Source organism: Hyperolius riggenbachi, chromosome 3 (assembly GCF_040937935.1).
Source record: "Hyperolius riggenbachi isolate aHypRig1 chromosome 3, aHypRig1.pri, whole genome shotgun sequence".
NCBI classification, from domain to species: domain Eukaryota; kingdom Metazoa; phylum Chordata; class Amphibia; order Anura; family Hyperoliidae; genus Hyperolius; species Hyperolius riggenbachi.
This window is the reverse complement of record NC_090648.1, coordinates 270398809-270414318: the sequence shown is the minus strand read 5'-3', so window position 1 is coordinate 270414318 and position 15510 is coordinate 270398809. Positions and strand designations below refer to the sequence as shown.

The following is a 15510-nucleotide window of genomic DNA, read 5'->3' as shown; positions in this document are numbered from 1 at the left end:
CTTTTTGGCCACAAGATAGTTTGTTTACATGACATCACTCTAAGCGTAACAGGGACGTAAGAGGCAGAAAAAGTGAGGCTTCCGAGAGAAGTGGTCGCTTTTTCTGCCGGGGAAAGGAATCCATGATTGGGCACCATGTCCCGATTCATTAATTCCTGGGCTAACGATCCGCGGCCGGGAGCTTGCGATCAGCCACGGGAACGCACATGGCCTTCTGGACGTAGCCTCTACGTCCAGAAGGCTTAAATGGTTAAACAATTAAAGGTGTGTAATCACAACAGCGTTAAAGGTGTACTTTCGCGAATGAGGAAAAAATAAAAAGTGGTTTATGCATAAACTATTAAACATCCGTCTAAAATAGTGTAAAGTTTTTTTTTTGTTTTTTTTAAATTAATGGTTTCATCAATACAACATGTAATGTAAATAGTGACGGATGACGGCTGGGAGGCTAATCCATTTGTTAGGGGTGGTGTTTTATTTTTACTTTCTTTTCACAAACATAGCTCCTGCCCAAGTAGTTTTCAGTGGTATAACCCACTTCTAGCAGGAATCTCCATTATAGCCCTAACTGCTGAGCTGCTCAATATGTGTTTACATTGTTGCTAGGCAACCAGAGGCTGTGCAGAGACTCGTTTGTGAAAGAGTCATAAGCTGCTGCGAGAATGAATCAGTCCCATCTACACCACATGATTCTTTGTCAGATTCTATTCAATTTGATTTGATTCATTGATTTGATTTGATTCAATCTGACATGTCCGATTCATGATTTGATTCAATTTGAATCTAATTGAATCGAATCATGAATCGGACATGGCAGGTTGAATCCAATCAAATTGAATCGAATCTGACAAAGAAACATATGGTGTAGATGGGACTGCTTCATTCTCCCAGCAGCTTATGACTCTTTTTCACAAACTAGTTTCTGCACGGCCTCTGGTTGCCTAGCAACAATGTAAACACATATTCAGTAGCTCAGCGGAGCTCAGCCGTTAGGGCTATAACCACGATTCCTGCTAGAAGTGGGTTATACCACTGAAAACTACTTATGCAGGAGTTATGGCTGTAAAAAGAAATAAAAAAAAAAAAACACCCCTAACAAATGGATTAGCCTCCCAGTCCTTGATAGGTCACTGTTTACATGTTGTATTGATGAAACCATTCATTAAAAAAAAACTTTTTACACTATTTTAGAAGGAGGTTTAATAGTTTATTCATGAACCACTTTTTATTTTTTTCCTCATTCGCGGAAGAACCCCTTTAATGCCTGTCCTGTAATGGCATATCTTTCTAAATGGCTCTGCAACTTTCAAATGTGAAAAAAAAACAACAATCAGCTGAAGTTACCCCTTATTGCCAATATCTTTTTTTCCATAGAGAAACTGACCTTAAAATGTTAGGGAATAAAGCAGAAAGCAAAGTGACCTTTGTGATTTTGACCGTGGTGGTAATATTACACAATACTACTGAAAAAATCACAATAGATGTCCTGTAACTAGACCCAGAAAGAAATAGTTCAGGATCCTGTTTGAGGCTGTTTTACTTTTCCTTTCAGCTTGGAGACCAAAGCACTTATTAGTTTATATAAATCCATACGGTGGAAAGAAAAAAGGAAAGCAGATATATGAGAGCAAAGTGGCTCCACTGTTCAGTCTTGCCTCCATCAGTACAGATGTCATAGGTAAGGGCTTTTGTTTTTTTCTGAACATTTTAGACCTGATTGTAGATAGCAGTAAGGGTTAAAGCAAACCTGAGTCAACATATTGGTGAAAAAACAGATGCTTGCCTAAGAAGAGGGAGGCCTCTAACTCCAGAAGCTACCTGTGTCCTCCCCATCACCACCTCTGCTTGCCAAGATCCTCTTGTAGTCTGCAGGCATGGTCCTCTTCAGACTTTCCAGAGGTTTCCCTGTACCTACATAAATATCTGCTTTCTCACTTTGTGTGGTGGAAAAATCTTGAAAGATCAGTATGCAAGCATGATTAATGCTTCGATCCAGTGGCATGCTTATCCCTTTGGGGAGTCATGTTAAGCCATGCACAAAAGTAGAAAAGGGGGGGGGGGGGCGCTTGTATAGTGTATGGTTGTACAGATAGTCATTAGAGGTATCACCGGAATCAAAGCTTGTTGGTTTGATGTCTCTTTTCTGCTTCTTGACTAACATCGGACCATACGTAACTAACTATTAAGAAGTATCTGACTTGGAAGCAAGTTAAACGCAGCCAGAAGGAAATTGTTTAAGGGCAAAATTTGTTCTTTATGCAAAAAAAAAAAAAAATTCCACAAAACCATACAGTGCTGCTTTTGTCATGAACTTCTGTGTGTTGCTCCTTGTACAAGCAAAAGTAAATACAAAGTAATGCCCTCCATGAAATCCATTCTGAATTAAACGCAGTCTTTTGAGAGACAATTTGGATGTTTTTTTTACCAGCCAAGATATGCATTCCCTAGAGCTGACCATAGAGAAAGGATAATTGCATTGAACAATCAGCAGTTTGCACGATTGGAAAAAAAGAATGCCAAGTGACAAGATACTTTTATATAAAATAAGAAGTCTTGTCATGTAAATGACACCTTTCTAGAAGAGTTTCTTTACATAATTATATACTGTAATGTATTTTTAAATACAGTGGCAGAGGCTTGTAAACTATGACCTCGTATTTTTGTTTCTCAAGAAAACTTTGCAATATATAGAGTACAGTAATTCCAAGTAGAACATAAATGTTATGTCTTTTGCTTATTCACAAATGTCTTGCTCACTTTGTTTCATATCAGTTTTCTTCTTCCAGGCTTTACACACACACATTTCTATACTACTGCCAGACCTGTGTTGATTGAAACACTGGTAGAGGTGAATGTTTAGACTGAGTTGGAAACTGTTAATAGGGTAAGATAGTTGTGCAGACAGAGGATAGGGTTTGTGCACACACCTCAGCTCTTTACGTGCATGTTGTTCATCCGCTGTCATTTCCAGGATGATGGAATGCTGAGTTGGCTAACTGATGTGTTCGGCTCTCTCATGAAGCAATTTCATACCAAGAACAATTTTCACCTCAATATACAAATGCTTTTGCATATTGTTTAATCAGTATGCCAATACTCCCTATTTCTATTTTTTTTCTACCACTTTTGTTTTGCATAAATCGTCATTTTATAAGGTGTGCCATGATGGTAAAGAGATAGTGGAATTGCTGGGCGAAAAGAGAGGGCTCTATATAGGTTGAAACTATAATGTGATGAGAAGCAAGAAATCTGCCATAGTGTCCACTTAGTATTAATATAAATTCTTATGAAAAACAAAGTGCATTCCTTTAAAAAAAAATATTTTAGCATTTATTCCAAAATATTAACAAAGGCGATTAATTATAGCGAATATCAAACATTATTTACATTTTATGTTTCTAGATTTTACATTTAAATAAACAAAAATATTTTATGTGGAAAAAAATAAATGTCTATCTGAAATACCCCAAATTAAAATGGAGTGGCCCAGATTAGGTGCAAATGATTAGAACATTTTAGAGTATTTTGTTAAACCTTAGATATTTAGTTTGATTTGCTATCCGTTGTTGGATTGTTGTAATATCACAATGTCTAGATCAAAATATTTGAAAAGGATTTAAAAAAATTGATAGAGAATTTGATATTCTTTGTGGAGCAGTAGAGTGTTGTACCGTGTTAGCCACCAGTAAAAGCAAGATGTTTTGAATCAGGATGATACCATTTACGGGCTAACTTGGATTTTCTAAGTTCGCCAGTAAATGGTATCATCCTGATTCAAAACTTCTTGATCATATACTTTGTGAGAAATCTTGAAAACCTGAAGAACCCACAGCAGAATACCAAATTAGTTTCTAATGGCTCAAGAATTTCATTATATGATTTACATGTAGCTCTGGTCCTTATTGATGATAATGTGCACGAGTCTACCAGAAAAATGCTACCCAATTAGATTTATTGTTTTGTGGAGTTTGTGTCCAGTGGAAACCTTTTGCTATCTACAAAGATCATCATGGTTAAACTTGCGTTTGAACATGAAATGGTTCCCAGACAAAACCCGGACTTGGGGAACAATGAGGCAAAGAATGTTATCACACTGTGACCAGGACACGCATTTGTCAAAAAACAAACAATGGCATTTCATACACTGGTCATGGCCAGCTCAATCTCCAGAGATAAACACTATTGAAAACCACTGGAATGACTTCATGTGGAAGATGGATGCTTAAAAACCATCAAGTGGATCTGAGTTGTTTGATTTCATGCCAAAATGCATGAATGAAAGCTGTGATTGCAGATAATTTTACTAAATACTGCTTTCTGAACATTTTTCTCTTAAAGCATTACTGCCATTTTGTTTGAGTGAACAGGCTGTTTGTTTACTTTGTATTTTTCAAGTTCACATAAATTGTATATTTTATTTTCATGTATTATTTCCTTTGAAATTATGGTCTAGAGAGCAATAAATTGACAGCAGTTCTTAAAGAGGAGCTGTTAGGTATAAGGTCTCAGAAAAACAACAACACATATATCAGTAGCTAAATATTGGCTGTACTTATATTACATATGCATTTCACTGTCCACGGGGGTGGGGGGGGGGGAGAGAGTTATGTGCCCCAATGTCTCCAGCTCTGTCACTCTGCGGGGGGGGGGGGGGGGGTGGAGGGCATGTCGCTATGTCACTCTGGGGGGGGGGGTGCGTCCATGCTGCGATGTCACTCTGCCGGGGGTGGGCATGCCGCGATGTCACTCTGGGGGAGGGGTCGGTCTGTCATTCAGAAGGGTGGGAAGGGAAACCAGGAAGGAGAGAGGAAGCAGCCAATCGGGCTGCAGCAATGAATTGGGGAGGGATAGGGAAATGAAGGGGAGAAACAGGGAGGGCAGTAGGGAGAAAAACCCTCCCAGCATGCTCTGCAACTTCTTATGTGCGGCCTCCTTAGCAGCCTGGGGAAAAGATGATTGCTATTCAGCCACAAAAAAGTAAGATAGATTTTTAACTTCAGTATTGTCTTTTTGGCTTCCTTCCAAACTGTTTAACACAGGAGAATAGAGATTTAAATTAGCTTTTTTTGCTCTTTAAAGCAAATATGAAGTACTGTAAAAAAAAATCTAAATGCTTTCCTCAATAGAGGGAAGTGTCTGGATGTTCCAGAAGCTTCCCTGATCCTCCTCCACCCCTCCACTGCAGGCCGAGGCCCTCTTCTTTGCTGCCATCCTCCCGCCTGTGTATGAAGGCGGCCATAGCGGTCCACGCCTACGCAGTAGCACAAAGCTGCTCATACAAAGAGGGAAAAGTTGTGATGAGTGGCTTCATGCTATATGTGCAGCCACGGACCATACTTGTGCCTGCACAGTGCAGCCCCGCTCATACATGGAGGAAAATGTGGCTACGAGCAACATACTCGAGAATAGTGTCAAATGGGCACAGCAACGGAGGGTTGTGAGAAGATCCGCGAAGCCTCTGCATTATCCAGGGGCTCTACTAAGGTAAGCATCTTATTTTTTTTTTTTCCTCAGTTCATGCACAATAAAAAACAAACAAGCAAACAGCTGTTCAGTTCAATACTTACACCTATGACCGATAAGACCTGAGAAACTGATCATATTTTCAATAGTCTCTCATTGTTTTTGAGTTGTATATTGCTGTAGCTGGCTGGCATACCACATTAATGTGCATAACGTGACACAAACCTTTAAGAAATAAAAATTCTTAGCTTTAACCTCTTCTAGACACAGGTAAGTGAAATGTATGCCCTGCTTGAAGCTTCTTCCTGACAGACTTAGATTTCAATGTCCTGTTGCCATGTGCTCTCGTCGTTATTGCCCCTGCTACACTCAGCTGTCACTGTGAGCCAATCACAGTGATCACAGACTACAAAACAAAAAAGGCTGGAACCTGTTGGTTCCGAAAGGTTTAAAATCTTACAATCCTATGTCATAGTAGTTTGCATTACATTTTGAAGTTTGTTTTGTCTTACATTACATTTATGCCACCAATGTCTACATATGAATGCTTAAGACTTTCAGGTAATTCTAGTATTTCCGTTTTTTTTTTCTCCACTTAATCAGGCATTCATTATAATTTTTAGGTCTCTATGTGGCTGAGTTTCACACTTTAATAGTTCCATCCCTCAATGTCAGGTGTTAAATATAAATTGCCACTAAATCGATCATTCTATGGCAGGCTTTCTCAACCAGGGTTCCCTGGAACCCCAGGGTTCCTTGAGTACTCTGCAGGGGTTCTTTGGCATTTTCCCCCATCGTGGTGGAAGTATATAGAGCACACTATAATAGGTGGTACTGTAACAAGAAGCACTAATTTGGGGGTGGGGGGGGGGGGGGGGTGGGGGGGGGTCAGGAGACAGTATAATGAGTGGCAGTGTAATAGGGGGTAGTGAAATAAACAGCTACACATACTTTTAAAGACCATGCCTCCTGCAAAATAAATGCAGGGGTTCCTTGAGATCAAAACATTGTTTGCAGGGGTTCCTTGGGATCAAAAAGTTATTTGCAGGGTTCCTCCAGGGTAGAAAGGTTGAGAAAGGCTGTTCTATGGTGTAACCTTTTATTTTCTTTACAGTGACAGAATATGCAAACCATGCTAGAGATAATCTTTTTGAAGTCAATCTCGATAAATATGATGGGTGAGTATTTTAGAGTAAAGTAAATCCTTTTTGTTTTTTGTATACATACTAAAATCATTTTAGATCATAAAATGACATACATGTTTTCTTGCTTTTTGTTTTGTTTTTTGTTTTTTTTTTACCATTTTAATAATAGAGGTTTACCACATCCGCCCTGTTTTTTTTTTTGTTTGTTTGTTTTTTCCCTAGTCATTTTTCCTAATTCTTGTTTAACAACTATTTTTAGTTACTTATTATTTTCATTATTATTTATTGTATTTATAAAGCGCCAACATATTACGCAGTGTCGGACAATAAATACATACAATGATGCAAAGGATGACAGACATAACAAGGTTGTAAAACATAAGACAATGCTATACAAGGCAAACTGGGTACAAGATACATGATCATGCCATTTTGGACTGGTTAGGTAGGCCCAGTAATAAAAGCTGTCATGGGAAAGGAGCACACAATCATGTAGAATACACCAGGGAAGGGAGGACCCTGCTAAAGGCTTAGTCTGAAGTGGACACTAGGTAGAGCTGTGGAATAAATATTCAATAGAAAGTTACTGTGTTGTAGGGGATGGGTAGACCATCTTAAAGAGCTGGGGTTTTTTTTTTTTCAAGGGCTTGTTTGAATGTGTTGAAGGAGGGAGCAAGTCTGATGGGCGATGGAAGGGAGTTCCACAGTGGGGGGGGGGGGGGGGGGCTCTTGAGAAGTCCTGCAGGCACGAATGGGAGAGGGAAATGCGTGGGGCATACATAATTGTCTAAGTTCAAGAAAAACATTTGTCACTCAGGTTCAACATATTGAGCCTCACTTCACCTCAGTCCAGAGAAGAAAACGACCTCCAGGCCAGAGGTCCTTGACTGGATCAAAGTATCTCCTTCCTACGTTGAGCAATCGTGGCTGTAGATGTTCTTTAAAATAATTTAGCATCCAAGCCCCTGTTAAATGGAAGAATAGAATATGCCATCACTACTTCATGTGGCAAGATATCCCACATCATAACTACTCTTATTCCAAATAGTTGCTTCGTAAACCGGTGGTAAAACCTCCTTTGCTCCATACATATCACAATAGGGAGAAAGAGGCGCCCTGGTTGGATAAAAGCGTCTAAAAACAGCTTAAGAACGAAAAGTAGTATGAGGTGGCTTACCTCAATGACGAAATCCTTGTATATAACAAAAGATTTTTTATTTGGCACAGGCAATGCGTTTCGCAGGTCTAAGCCCGCTTCATCAGGCCAATAGCAGTGCTTACAATAGCAGAAGAGCTCCTCAGTATAACCACATAAACACACTACAAAATAATACAATAAACATTTGTACACAACACATCCTTTTTAAATCGTGACAATACATCCGCCTTTGTGGTTGTATTTCGATTCAGATGTTCAGTGAGTAAGTCAATTAACCAATCAATCAATAAATCAATCTCTGCTATAAAGGGAGATTTGATTAAGGATCTGGACTTTTATCTCATAGAAAACTGTATATTGCTACATCTGATTGGCAATAGTATTTCTACAAATGTGTGGCAGTACTTGGAATAATAATGATAAATAAGAAAATCCAAAACTAAAAGGGTATCAATAGGAATCCATAGTCCATATACTTAAAAGTTCTATATAGCAGAAAATTGTATACTTACCTATCGGTAATTTTCCTTTCCCCATGCGTCCATGGCAGCACTACGGGTATTGTCCCGCCCCTCAATACCCCACAGGACCAATATGTATAAATGTCTGGCCCTCCCCATTCCATGTGTCTCATTAACTAGACCTCACCGAATATGGGTGGGTACCCTATGCTGCCATGGACGCATGGGGAAAGGAACATTACCGATAGGTAAGTATACAATTTTCTGCTTTCCCCAAGCCCCCATGGCAGCACTACGGGACTTAACTAGTCAAATAAACAGGGAGGGAGACCATTGCAGGTGCACAAAAAATAAGCAACTTTATTACAGAAATTAAACATCAGCCAAATTGGATGCGGAAAATAACACTGCTCTTCCAAAGTTAACTGAAGTATTAGTTGAGGTATCTACTCTGTAGTGGCTAATAAATGTATTTAAGGTTGACCAATTGGCCGCCTGACATACTTTTTCCGGAGCCACTTTTGCCTGTGCCGCCCAGGAGGTTGCAATATATCTGGTTGAGTGAGCCCGAATTTCTTTAGGGGGCTCTAGGTCTGCTGCGCTATAGGCTCTTTGGATTAGACGGACCAACCAAGCCGCAATAGTTCTTGATGAAGCAGCTGCACCTTTTCTGTAACCAGAGTGGACCACGAATAGTCTATTAGACTTCCTAAAGCCCTCGGTCATGTGAATATACGTTTTTAACGTAGAGGCTACATCCAGCGGGTGCAGACTGTCTGAATCAGGCAAAGTTAGTGTAGGCAAAGACCACTCCTGGTTTAGATGATAGGATGAAACCACTTTGGGTAGGTATCCTTGTACTGGTCTTAAAACCACTCTGTCTGGAAGAAAAGTTAGGTGAGGCTCCTGGTGGCTAAGGGCCTGAATCTCGGAGGCTCTTCTGGCCAAGGTTATTGCGACCAGGAAAACTGTCTTTAGCGTTATATTTTCTAGAGAGCAGCGTTCCAGTGGATGGAATATATCGCTCGACAAGAAGTTCAGGACTAGGGGAAGGTCCCACTGGGCAAAGACTGGTTTGATAGGAGGCCGCAGCCTCATCACTGCCGCCATAAATCTCTTCACAAGTGGATGGATGGCCCACCTTACTGAGGTTAGGGCCGAAATCGCTGAGATTTGCACCTTAATAGAGTGATAACTCAGCCCTTTATCGACTCCCGATTGCAGAAAGGACAGAATATTACTGATTTCTGGCTGTAAAGGATCGAAGCTACCAGTTGAAGCAAAAGTCAGGTAAACCTTCCATATTCTTTCATAGGATACATTTGTAGTGGTTTTCCTAGATTGTAGAAGTGTAGAAATTACTGCTTCATCACAACCAAAACTTCTTAGCTTCCTCCCTTCAATCGCCAAGCCATTAGCTTGAGACGTGCCGGCTCCGGATGGAAGACTGGGCCCTGGCTCAAAAGGTCCTCGCTGATCGGTAACAGGAATGGTTTGCCCTTCGTCATCTGTTGAGCTATAGGATACCAAGGGCGTCTTGGCCAGTCTGGTAACACTGCTAATATCGTCACATGCTCTTGCCTCAGGAGTAGGCGGAGAATTACTGGCACTGGGGGGAAAACATAACCCAGCTGAAAGTGCCAAGGGGCCGTCAAGGCATCTACGTCCTCCGCTTCCGAATCCGGATATCTGCTGAAGAACCTCGCTGTCTTTCTGTTGAACCTGGTCGCCATCAGATCCACACTTGGAACTCCCCAACGAGCACATATCATATTGAATGCCTTCTGGGAAAGAGACCACTCTGCGTTGGAAACCTGATGGCGGCTGAGATGGTCTGGTACTATATTTAGAGTCCCCGGGATATGAATGGCCGTCAGAGAGAGGAGATTGCGTACAGCGAATCTGAATATTTTCTCTGCCTCTATTAGAAGTGTATAGCTTCGCGTTCCTCCTTGGTGACGAATATACGACACCGCCGTCATATTGTCCATTTTCATCAGCACTGCCTTGTCCTTCACTAGATGTCGAAAATGAGAGAGAGCGCAGTAGGCGGCTCGTAGTTCTAATCTGTTTGCTGGCCAATGTGCCATGTATAGAGGCCATCGACCCTGAGCTGTCTGTTTCTGGCATATTGCCCCCCATCCCCACATGCTTGCATCTGTCGAGATCTCTATTGGATGGGTTGGAAGTAGTGGCAGTCCTTTCAGAAGATTTACGTCTGAGAGCCACCAACTTAGGTCTTTCTTCATTAGCCGTGTTATCAGAATCGGTTGATGAAGATCTATGCCGTTCCATTGTCTTAGAAACCCTTGTTGGAGAAATCTCTGATGCCATTGTGCTCATGGCACCATGGGTATAGCTGCTGACATGGTACCCAGGGTCTGCATACAAATGCCTGCTTGTAGGCGATGTGATAACAGAATTCTTAAAACTCTCTCCTTTATAACTGGAACTTTCTGGTCCGGGATGCAAACTAAGTTTTTTTCGGTTAGAAATCTTGCTCCCAAGTAGACTAGATCTTTTGAAGGTTCTAACTGGCTCTTTTTCAGGTTTATCAGCCATCCAAATTTCTCCAACGTGTCTATCAGAATCTTTCTGTGTGTGATACTCTGTTCCCGTGAGTCCGCTAGGAGAAGTACATCGTCCAGGTAATGGAAGACTCTTATGTTTTGCACTCTGAGTAGCGCTATGACCTCTACCAGTATTTTGGAGAACGTCCTGTGGGCCGTACAGATGCCAAACGGGAGGCACACAAACTGGAAATGCTTATCTTGGATCGCGAAACGCAGATACTTTTGGAAGCTGGGCTTTATGGGAACGTGCAAGTACGCATCCTCCAGATCTATCGACAGTAAATAATCCTGTGGACGTACAATAGAGATGATTGTGTTGATTGATTCCATTTTGAACTTTTCCAGAAGGATAAAAGAGTTCAGACGTTTCAGATTGAGGACCGGCCTCCAGTCTCCGTTTTTTTTCTGCACAAAGAATAGGGTTGAATAAAACCCTGTTCCCTGCTCTTGTGAAGGCACTGGTACAATAGCCCTCTTGTCCAATAGACCTGTTAGATATTCTTGCAACATTAGCTTTTTCTCTGGTAGCAGTGGCACTTTTGTTCAAATGAAATGAGCTCGAGGTGGTTGCTTTGTAAACGTCCAAGAGTGCCCCGTGGTGATCGTTCTTTTTACCCAGGTTGATTGAAAATTGTCCTGCCACACCTGGGCAAACGTTTGTAACCTTGACCCCACTGGACAAGCTTGGACAGTGCAACCGTCAAAAGGATTTTTTGGCTGACATTGCGGCTGGTGTTGATTTTTGTTTCTGGGATCTATTAAATGATGACTGCCCAGATGGCCAGCTTCTTCTGTAGTTTTTCCCTGGTTTGTAGGATCTGGCATTACGGTATTTGAATGTCTGGGATTGCAATTGATTGAATGCAGACTGTCTCACTGGCCGTTTGTCCTGAGGAATCAAGCCTGACTTGCCTCCGGTAACTTTACTGATGCCGAGTTCATCTTCTCCCCGAACAAGGACTTTCCATCATATGGAATCTTGCACCACAATAGTTTTGAGGCTGGATCCGCTGCCCACGCTCTAAGCCATAAGGCTCTCTTTGCCGTCACTGAATATAGCATTGACCTGGATGAGGCTCTAAGAACATCAATGGCCGATTCCCCTACAAAATCTCCCGATATTTTGAGGTTAGATAGGGCATAAGAAATGGTCTGTTTGTCGTCTACTTCAATGGCCTGTTCCAAGGTTTCCGACCAACTTCGGATAGCTCTACCTACCGAGGTAAGGGCTATTGCCGGCTTGCAGGATCCTCCAGAAATAGTATAAATCTTTTTCAGATCAAAGTCCACTTTTTTCTCAAGTGTATCTTTAAATGAGATTGCATCATCTTGAGGAAGTGTGACATGCTTAGCGAGTCTTATGACAGACTCGTCCACTGGGGGTGCTGTGTCCAGAGGCTTCGCATTCTCACTCGGAATAGGATACAACTTAGCAAACCTGTTCGCTAGTGGCAGTTTTTTATCCAGTCTTGACCATTCTTCCAAAATTATCTCCTGGATCTCATCCATCACTGGAAAGGTCGACTTTTCTTTTTTTAGATGTTTGTAATAACTCTTTTTTGTTTTCTTTTTTGTTTCTTCCAATTCTTCTTCCGAGTCTTCCCACTCAATGGCCTCTCGAACAGACCTTACGAAAGGTTCCACCAGAGAGAAGTCAAAGCCAATTTCCACATCTTCCTCCATCGCCGCAGCCCCCAGTGAAGCCGTGGAGGTAGACGGCTGATTTTCCCGCGGAGGCAACGCAGACATACATTGTTTGATGGAATCTTGTACTGCCTTGTGAATCATTTCAGAGACATCTACTGGGTCTGACATCTCCTGTCTCCCAAGCTCCTGAAAACAGTCCATACAGACAGTCTTTCCGGGGGCGGCCTCCTGACCGCAACTCCAACAGTAATTCTGGTGTGAGCCCTCTGCACGATTCCTTGGAGATCTAGATCTCGACTTTCTTTTGTGATGCTTAGACTTTTTTCTCCTGGACCTCTCCTGAGATCTGTCTCTTGAGGAACGCCTTTTAGGAGATTGGGACTTCCTTCCCTGCTTTCCACGGTGGCTACTGCAACAATAAGACAGAAAAAACATCTATGCAGCATACGCCTTTAAAAAGTGAAAACTAAAAGAGAGGGACCTACCTGACCCCCCTCCTTACCTCTCTCCATGTCGCTGCTCTGAACGGGGCATCCTGGCATCCCAAGTTGGCCCCCGCTTTACAGAAGCCAAAGCTGTAAGGAAGTATACAGAAAGTATGTAGTAGAAACTGGAAGCGCAAGTCCCCTCCTCGCCCTGCCTAACGCATATGGGCTATACCATGCGACACCTACCTCCATAAGGAGCTGTCGCCTGCTTTGACCTCCACGCCATCCGCAACAGACATTTTGCCTGTGAGCGTGGAGGCTATTTAAAACTGCTGCCCGGAGAAGGAGGCGGAGATTGGGCCGGCCAAACTGCCCTTCCGCCCAGCTCGGATACTCCAATCGCCGAGCAGCACTGGGCGGAAGTTGCAACGCGTCATGCGTGTCACCACGGCCGGAAGGGGCGGGCCTAACACCCGAAGTATGCCGGCAATGACACGCACGCTGGCCAGGCACCCCAGCAAGGAGGGGGGACGGAAAAAACCCAAAAAGGAGGAAGGAAGGAAAGGAAGGATGCCGCCCCACATTCAGGCTATTAGCCTGATTAATCCAAGGTACTTTTATATGCCCAGCGCAATTTATGGCCAAAGGCAGACAAGCTCACCAGACGGTGAGCCGTACCCTGACCCCCTCAGAGACAGCAGAAGGGGGGTCCACCTATATGACTCATTTAGAGTTCAGGTGCAGTACAGTTAAGGCTACCTGTACATAAAAAAGGAGACCACAATTTATGCAGCCAGGAGGGAGGTTTTCGAAAAAGTTGCGCAGGAATAAACCTGCTGGTCCTATGAGGTGAGGACAGGAAAAAAGACACATGGAATGGGGAGGGCCAGACATTTATACATATTGGTCCTGTGGGGTATTGAGGGGCGGGACAATACCCGTAGTGCTGCCATGGAGGCTTGGGGAAACATATATTGTTAGAGGAGACTTGTATGACGGAATATAAAAATATATATCTATGTAAAAGTATATAAAAGACATAAAAAAGTATATATAAACAATCTAGAATTTATAATATAAGAATAGGTGCTTTTTAGCTTGTGTATATCTAAAAATTAAATAGATCCAAAAAAGACTTGGCCAGAACACTACATGGCATGTGTCAGATAACACCAGCTGACACTTTATTATTATTATTATTATTATTATTATTATTATTATTATTATTATTATTTATTTATTTATTTTTTTTATTTATATAGCGCCAGCATCTTCCGTAGCGCTGTACATAATACACTTTAAAATAAACTGGTCACTACTGCAATAAAAACAATAGATTCAATGTGCATAGATAGATGTACAGATTCGGGAGCAGGGGGAACGCTTAGTATAAGCATGTCAATGGGAGCAAACATTTTGTTACTTACTACATGAAAGAATTATTTACTTGGTGTGTGATCTTTTTTGGACTTTGTTGTGCTTGCTTCCTTTCTATCTTCATCCACTGCCTGTGTCCTTGAATCTTCCTGTCTGCTTCCACATTTGTCTGCTACTTTACATTCTGGTGTAATCGTTCCACACTCGAGGCCTGGGTGACCCGGAGTATGATGAAATGTGAAAAATGGCCCCTGTTGTGACTGTAGAAACCATTGTACATGAGCTTGGAGTAGACCATTTCAGAAACTATTTAAACACTCAGAACTTTAAAACTGGTACAAGTGCTGTTAAAACACCCTAATTAAAGCAAACTGAATGAGAAGACCGCAATATCTTGTTTGTTTAAGATACAATAGTTATTTGGCCCATTTAGCAATTTGTGCAACTTGTATAGATAGGAATAGATACATGGGTGATAAATTTGCATTCAGGCCTTAAATCAATAATATTAAAGGACACGCGAGACAACAAAATAAATTTATCTTTACTTACCTGGGGCTTCTTCCAGCCCCTAGAAGTCACGTGTGTCACAAGTGACATATTGCTAAACGCAGACTTTATAGACTGTTGACAGAGCAGCTCATATTGAGGAGGCACCGGGAAGGTAGAGTGCCACGGGCATGAAGGAGGAAAGTGTGTGCAGCATGAGGATGGGAGAAGGAAGGGGACAGATATTGGGTACTTTTTTATAGAGGTGGGGTGGACCGGATTTGAACTAAATATGGGTGGATACAGGAAAGCGAGTACCAAGTGTTGGTGGTACATTCTTTACAGAGGAGTGATTGGCTAAAGCTTATTTGAGGAGGAGATGCAGTTTCCTGTGTTCCTGTTTAGAAGTTAAAGAAAAACCGGGACCAAGAATTGAACTTCATCCCAATTAGTAGCTGATGCCCCCTTTTAAATGAGAAATCTATTCCTTTTCACAAACTGATCATCAGGGGGCTCTGTATGGCTGATATTGTGGTGAAACCCCTCCGACAGGAAACTGAGGACCATGGTCTTGGCAGTTTCCTGTCTGTGAACCTCGTTGCATTGTAGGAAATGGCTGTTTACAGCTTTTTCCAACTGCCAAAGAAGCAAGCAGCAGCTACTTCCACTGACATCACCTGCCAACAGTAAAAATGTCACCATGTGATAAATGTCAGAATGTAAATCAGGGAGAGGAAAGATTTTTACAATGCTCAAACACTGACCAAA

At 41.9% G+C, this 15510-nt stretch overlaps 1 protein-coding gene across 1 annotated transcript in view; it reads left to right on the top strand.

Moving 5' to 3' along the window:
- The window catches only part of LOC137560758 (ceramide kinase-like), a 72327-nt gene that overhangs the window by 32528 nt on the left and 24289 nt on the right, over nucleotides 1-15510 (top strand). The window contains exons 5-6 of the mRNA XM_068271907.1: nucleotides 1553-1678; nucleotides 6578-6641. Coding sequence (XP_068128008.1) covers nucleotides 1553-1678; nucleotides 6578-6641 — 190 coding nt within the window. The remainder of the gene's footprint in view (nucleotides 1-1552; nucleotides 1679-6577; nucleotides 6642-15510) is intronic.